Source organism: Podarcis cretensis (assembly GCF_951804945.1).
Source record: "Podarcis cretensis genome assembly, chromosome: Z".
Classification (NCBI taxonomy): domain Eukaryota; kingdom Metazoa; phylum Chordata; class Lepidosauria; order Squamata; family Lacertidae; genus Podarcis; species Podarcis cretensis.
The window spans coordinates 19,804,481-19,811,823 of NC_137184.1; the positions used below are offsets into that span (position 1 = coordinate 19,804,481).

The 7,343-nt window shown below is 47.7% G+C and overlaps 1 protein-coding gene across 1 annotated transcript; it reads left to right on the forward strand.

The window, feature by feature from the left end:
• The first annotated feature begins 535 nt into the window (after positions 1–535).
• Positions 536–4,966, forward strand: P2RY4 (pyrimidinergic receptor P2Y4). The gene is made up of 2 exons (XM_079961172.1): positions 536–590; positions 2,934–4,966. The coding sequence occupies exon 2, from the start codon at positions 2,937–2,939 to the stop codon at positions 3,990–3,992; it is 1,056 nt and encodes a 351-aa protein (XP_079817298.1). The 5' UTR covers positions 536–590; positions 2,934–2,936; the 3' UTR covers positions 3,993–4,966.
• Positions 4,967–7,343: the final 2,377 nt, after the last annotated feature.

Here is a 7,343-nt window from a genome sequence, read left to right on the forward strand (position 1 = left end):
GTGAATACTAGATTGGTTCCCCATATTTAAGGAGATATATCTTTTCTCTCCCAGGATCACTAGATGTCTTACATGGTTCCCCCACTGCTCAATTCATCCCCACAACAACCTTGTGAGGTAGGTCAGGCTGAAAGATGCAATTAGTGGCCTCCATGGTCACACACATTGAGCTTCATGGCCAAGTGGGGGTTTTAAACCCTTGCATCTCCCAGGTCCTAGCCCGACACTCTAACCACTAAACAACATTGCCTCTCAATCAATAGGGGAAGGGGCAAAGCGGCTGCACTCTCGTGGACCAGATGGGAAATACCAGCATTCTACAGTTGCCTTTGGCAGTTCCACAAGATTTTGCGGCAGCACAAAGATCCCTTTGAGACATTATTTTTCCCTGGGTGACCCTGCATTTGGGCGACACCAATTAGGAATCCTTTTTCTAGAGGGGCCAACCATTTTCACAAAGGCTCTTTTGTTAGCTCTGCTCTGCGGGATTATTTGAGCAGCTTGAATTAGAGGGCGGGGGACATTCAGGGCAGGTTTCCCCAGGAAGTTGTTCCTGTTTTCTCACTCTGCTCGAATCCTCAAGACGGAAGGTGAGTAGGGGGATAAGGGAATCCCACATTCCCTTAGCTGTAGCCTCCTCCACCTTTAGGGCAATCCTATGCATGTGGCGCTGTGGGTTAAAGCCTCAGCGCCTAGGACTTGCCGATCGAAAGGTCGGCGGTTCGAATCCCTGCGGCGGGGTGCGCTCCCGCTGCTCGGTCCCAGCGCCTGCCAACCTAGCAGTTTGAAAGCACCTCCAGGTGCAAGTAGATAAATAGGGACCGCTTACCAGCGGGAAGGTAAATGGCGTTTCCGTGTGCGGCTCTGGCTCGCCAGAGCAGCGATGTCACGCTGGCCACGTGACCCGGAAGTGTCTCTGGACAGCGCTGGCCCCTGGCCTCTTAAGTGAGATGGGCGCACAACCCCAGAGTCTGTCAAGACTGGCCCGTACGGGCAGGGGTACCTTTACCTTTTATGCATGTCTAGAATAATAGAATCATAGAATTGTAGAGCTGGAAAGGGCCCCAAGAGTCCTCTGGTCTGACCACCATCCCACCCACCCAAGCAGGAATCACAGCTAAAGAATCTCTGACAGATGACCACCCAACCTCTGCTTAAAAACTTGCAATTAAGGAGAGCTCTACCTCCTTCCAGTAGAGTTGGAAGGGACCTCATCTAGCCCACTTCCCCGCAGTGCAGGAATCACAGCTCAGTGCAATCCTATGCATGTCTACTCAGAAGCAAGTCCTATTGAGCTCATTGGGACTTACATCCAGGTTAGTGTGTGTAGGACAGCACCCACAACCCTATATATCTGAACACGTGCAGCAGGAGAGGAGTTTTCCATCTCCCTCCACGCTCTGGGCACGTGATGGGGTGGTTGTTTTGAAGGAACTTCTCTCACAGCCGCTTTCTGAGCGCAAAAAGAAAACCTGGCTTGCTTTAAAGAGACAGTAGCTGGCCCGAGATCACTCAGCGAGCTTCATGTGTTCAGGGGTGGAGGAAGGGGTGTGTGGTAGGTGCAGTCTGCCCTGGGTGTCACCGCTGAGGAGGGTGACAGAATTCTGGGAGGCACTCACCGCGGGGCCTGCAGAACGCCCCAAGCCACGCATCTCTCCTGGGAGAGACACAGTGGCTTGGGTGCACGCAGGCTCCGCACTGCCCAAACAGGTCGCCTGCTGCCTCCTCCCCCCCCCCCTCCCAGCTGTAGGGCAGCTGAGTGGGAGGAGGCAGGCAGACTCTGGAGGCCCCACAGTGCGCCCTGCCTCTATGGGCGGCTCGCCCCATCCCTGGGCGTGCTGCTTCAAATGCCCGAGCGGCTTCCTCCGCCACTGCATGTGGTTGGTTGATAAGGGATTTCAACCCCCCAGTTTCTATTCTGACACTCTGACCATTATACCACAATGTCCTCACTGACAGCAGTGAAAACAGGGGTTTCTTTAGCTTCATGGGCCTGGCATCCAGAATCTCAATCATTTTTCTAATAATCCTCACACCGGAATGGAAGGGTGGGGCAGGCCAGCCCCATGTGATGCCAGTGGTTAGAGGGACAGACGGGGACCTGAGAGAGATGAGGATCAGAATTCCCATTTGTCCCTGAAGCTCAGTGGGTGACCTTTGGAGTAAGCTGCCACCTCTCAGCCTGACCTACCTTGCAGAGTTGTTGTGAAGATAAAACTGGGAGAGGGAACAACATGTATACCACCAAGAGCTCCTTGGAGGAAAGGTGGCCTATAAATGAAATGATGGTGATGGTGATGATGAGAGTACTAGATCACATGATAGTTTATAGAATTATGTATGACCTGGAGAAAGTGGGCAGAGAAAAGCTTTCCTCCCTCTCTCATAACACTGGGACTTGTGGGTATCCAATGAAGCTGAATGTTTGAAGATTCAGGACAGGTAATAGGAAGTCCTTCTTCATGCATCACATTGTTAAACTATGGAACTCCCTCCCCCAGGAGGCAGTGATGGGCACTAACCTGGATGGATTAAAAGTGGATTAGACACAGTCTTGGAGGATGACAGGGCTAGTGATAGCTACTAGCCAGGATGGTCATGCTCTGCCACCACAATTGGAGGAAACAACGATCTTGAATGCCAGCTGCTGGAGACCACAGGAGGAGAGAGGGCTCTTTTGCTTGAATCCTGCTTGCAGGTTTCCCATAAAGGGCATCTAGTCCAGGAGGTCTGATCTAGCAGGATCTTCTTATGTTCTAATAATATCATCATCGTCTTAGAATTATAGAATTGTATAGTTGGAAGGGACCCTCAAGGGTCAATGCAAGAATCACAGCTAAATAATTTCTGGTCAGGTGCTCATTCTGCGTCTCCACCCGAGAAGCTTATGGCCACCAGCCTTTGTGAAGCATTTTTTTCTCCCTGATTTTCAGGAGATGGGCAGCCTGATGGTGCCACTTCCTATGGCAGCTTTCACCACCACACCCAGGGCTGGGAATGCCACTGGTGGTACCAGCACTAGAGAGGAGAAGGAGAACTGCATCTTCAATGAGGAGTTCAAGTTCATCCTCCTGCCTGTCTCCTATGCCACTGTCTGTGTGGTGGGCCTCATCCTCAACTCCTACTCCCTGTGGGCACTCATCTCCAGGATGCGGCCCTGGAATGCCACCACCACGTACATGTTCCACCTGGCCCTGTCCGACACCCTCTACGTCCTCTCTCTCCCCACGCTGGTCTACTACTATGCCAACCGCAACAACTGGCCCTTCGGGGAGGGGATGTGCAAGGTGGTGCGCTTCCTCTTCTATGCCAACCTCTACAGCAGCATCCTCTTCCTCACCTGCATCAGCATCCACCGCTACGTGGCAGTCTGCCATCCCATCCAGGCCCTCAGGTGGGTCAAAACGAGGCACGCCCACCTGATTTGTGGGGGAGTGTGGGTGGTGGTTGCCACCTGCCTCATCCCCAACCTGGTCTTCGTCACCATCAGTGCCCGGGGAAACGATACCCTCTGCCACGACACCACAAAGCCAGCCGAATTTGGCCACTACGTACGCTACAGCTCCTCAGTGATGGCCCTCCTCTTTGGCCTTCCGTTCCTGGTTGTCCTCATCTGCTACTGCCAGATGGCCCAGAAGCTGTGGAGGCCTCACTCTGGCCAGGAGGTCCCTGCCTACAAGGCACGCTCTGTCAAAATGATCGTGGTGGTCGTGGTGGTCTTCGTCATCTGCTTCCTCCCTTTCCACATCACGCGGACCGCCTACTACACCTCTCGGCTGCTCAAGGCCGACTGTCGCACACTCAACGCTGTGAATGTGGCCTACAAAATCACCAGGCCCTTGGCCAGTGCCAATAGCTGCATTGATCCCGTCCTCTACTTCCTGGCTGGGAACCTCTATAGGGGAAAGCTGCACCAGAGGTTGTTCAAAAGGCCCAGAACCAGGCACGCACTGACTCTGGCCCCCATTTCCCAGCTTGTGGGTGAAATCTAACTGTGGGATGTGCTCCATTTCATCATTCTGAAGGTTTTTAAACAGAGTTTGAATGGCTGCCTGTAAGGGAATCTCGAGCGGGAATTCCTGCATTGCAAGGGGTTGGACTGGAAAACCCTTTGGGGTGCCTTCCAACTCTACAAATCTATGCTTTTATAAGTCTTCCAACACAGAGTTATACTGACTTATCTAAACCTCTCTCCTTCTTTAACCATGTCTGTTAATTTAATAGTTAGCTGTTTCCAGATCTTTCTGGAAGTCAGTTTTGAAGGGCTTCTGATTGTGTTCCATGCAGTATTCCAGCACTAGACAACATTTGGCTTTGATGGATGCTTGCCCTCTCCTGTCCTTCCAACTTTATGCAACTTTCAGGGAGACCATTTCTATTGATATAAAGACTCTATCAACTGTTCCTCACAGGGCTTGGCTGCAAGGCCCTTTATCATCCTGGTAACCCTCCCCTGCCTAGTTTCCAGCTTTGTCAATATTGGTACCCAGAACTAGGCACAGGACTCCAGGTGTGGCCTGACCAAGGCAGAATAGAGCAGTGCTTTTTTTTCCCTTCATCTGTACACTGGACTTCTGTTGATGCAGACTAGAATAGCATTAGCTCAGGTTGAGCTTGTAGTCTACTGAGACCTCTGGATCCTTTTCACATGGACTGCTATCAAAATAGGTATCCCCCAACCCTATATCTGTGCACCTGGTTATTCCTACCTAAGTCGTTCCTGCTGATATTCTTTTGGCCCAGTTCTCCAGTCTGTTAAGGCCCTATTGAATCCCATACCTTCCAACATTTCTCCGATGAAAATAGGGGCATCCATTCCATAATGATAAGTTTACTTTTTATACCTCCCACATCTGACTGGTTTGCCCCAGCCACTATGGGCAGCTTCCAACATATGTAAAAATGTAATAAAACATTAAACATTAAAAAAAACCTTCACTATACAGAATTGTCTTCAGATGGTTCGGGGGTCGGGTAACTACATACCCCCAACGTTTCTCTGATGAAAAGGAAGCTGTGGTTCCTGCATTCTCCTAAGGAAAAATGACATTCTGGGATGAAATCAGAAACTGGGGTGGTTTCTCTAAATCAGGGATGTCCCTGAAAAATAGGAGGGCTTGCTCCTTTAAACTCTCCTCCTTATTGCTGATCCCTTCAAATCATTGCGCTCCACAGGGAAAGCAGGGAAAGCTGTGAAACTTGCTGGGTGAGCTTGGAGGCCTGTCTCTGCCTCTCCGTTTAGCCTACCTCACAGGGTTGTTGTGGGGATTAGATGTGGAATAGGACCTGGCAGGGGACACGGGTGGTGCTGTGGGTTAAACCACAGAGCCTAGGACTTGCTGATCAGAAGGTCGGCGATTTGAAATCCCACGACGGGGTGAGGTCCCGTTGCTCGGTCCCTGCTCCTGTCCACCTAGCAGTTCGAAAGCACATCAAAGTGCAAGTAGATAAATAGGTACCGCTCCGGCGAGAAGGTAAACGGCGTTTCCGTGTGCTGCTCTGGTTCGCCAGAAGCGGCTTAATCATGCTGGCCACATGACCCGGAAGCTGTACGCCGGCTCCCTCGGCCAATAAAGCGAGATGAGCACCACAACCCCAGAGTCAGTCATGACTGGACCTAATGGTCAGGGGTCCCTTTACCTTTTTTAGGACCTGGCAGAGACCAGGATTCAAATCCCTACTTGGCTATGAAGCTCACCTGGGTGATCTCTAGGCCAGTTGCTGCCTCTCAGCCTAGTCCACCTTACAGGGTTGTTGGGGGGATTCAGTAAGGAGGGAGGAGAATAGCCAATAGCCCAACTAGTCCAGCCTCCTGTTCTCACAGTGGCCACCCATATGCCCCAATGGGGAGCCTGCAAGCTGGATTTGAAAACAGTAGCCTTCTCCCACTCTCCGGCATTCTGTTTTTTTTCTTTTTTTAAAAAAAGAACAGTTTAATTGAACAACTTAAAATGAAAGTGGAAAAAACAAACAAAAGAAAAGGTATATCACTATATCACTATTAAGAGCTGCAAGTAGTGCCTGTGGGTTTATATCCAATAGATGGTATCTATCTCATGGAACAGTGTATGTTAAGAAGTCAGTTGATCCAAAGGCAATAGGCTTGCTTCCATCCAAATTTTCCAATTGCCATCTTTCCCCCCAATTTTTAAAGTTGGGTTTTCCCACAAAGTCAAGTTAGCATGAGAACATGAGTCAAACCTACTTTTTATCAGACATAATATTCCATATCTTTCTAACTGACATAATTGTTTCCAGAGATTCCCGAGTTCTAAAATATTTTATTCCTAATACTGTCCTTCCAAGCAAAGGTGCTATAAATGTACAATATATTCTAAAATTGTCCAGATTGGAAATTTAACACCAATTGGTGGGTTTCCAGTATTTAATACTTGCCATTAAGGAAGCAATGTAGCACAGCTCCATATTTGGAACACCAAATCTTCCTTCATTAATTTGTAGCTGAATTTTCTGTAAAGATATTCTCAGAGGTGAAGAACCCCATAGACATTTTCTAAAGAAAGGATTTGTTTTCTGAAAATATTTTCCAAATATATGAAGCGGAATTCCTCTCAAAATAGAGATTAATCTGGGGATAATATTCATTTTCAGATCATTCGCCTTTCCATCTATCAACAACTGAAGAACTGAGGTGTTTGGGGAGGAGTAGTACCTCTAATACTTAATTAAAATCTTCTATTTTCAATTTATCGTAAGTACACTCATTCAAGTGTCCAAAACATTTCAGGAGAATCCAAATTAGGTCCATAAACATTAACCAAAGCTATTACCATCTCTTCTATTTTTGCGCATAAAATTTAATAACACCAATTTGCATCAGTAATAACCTGGCTGAAAATCCTTTTCAGACCAAAATGGCCACATTTAGGATTTGCCACAGTACTTGTAAGATAAACTTATCCCACCCAATGTTTCATTAATAATAATTTATCCCGTTCCATTAGATTAATCTCCTGTAAATAAGCAACATCTGCCCTTAACAATTTTAAATATGCTAAACTTACATTTTGCTTCTTAGATTCTCACAACCCTTTTACATTAAAATGAACTAACTTCATCCAATAATTTTATTTTGTCCCCCCCCCCCTTTATCAAGGTTTTCCAAATACCACTTTATTTTATGACTTGGACCATTTAACAAACATTTAGTAATATCTTTTTTCCATCTTTGAGCATATATCAGATTTTCTAATATCACTCATAGGTGCAGAACATCCATAGGCACTTAGCTTAGCATTTAAATTCAATTCTACTGCATATATTTTCCGGACAATATTGATACACCGTTTTTTAAAATAGAAAATGTGGTTATATGAAAAGAA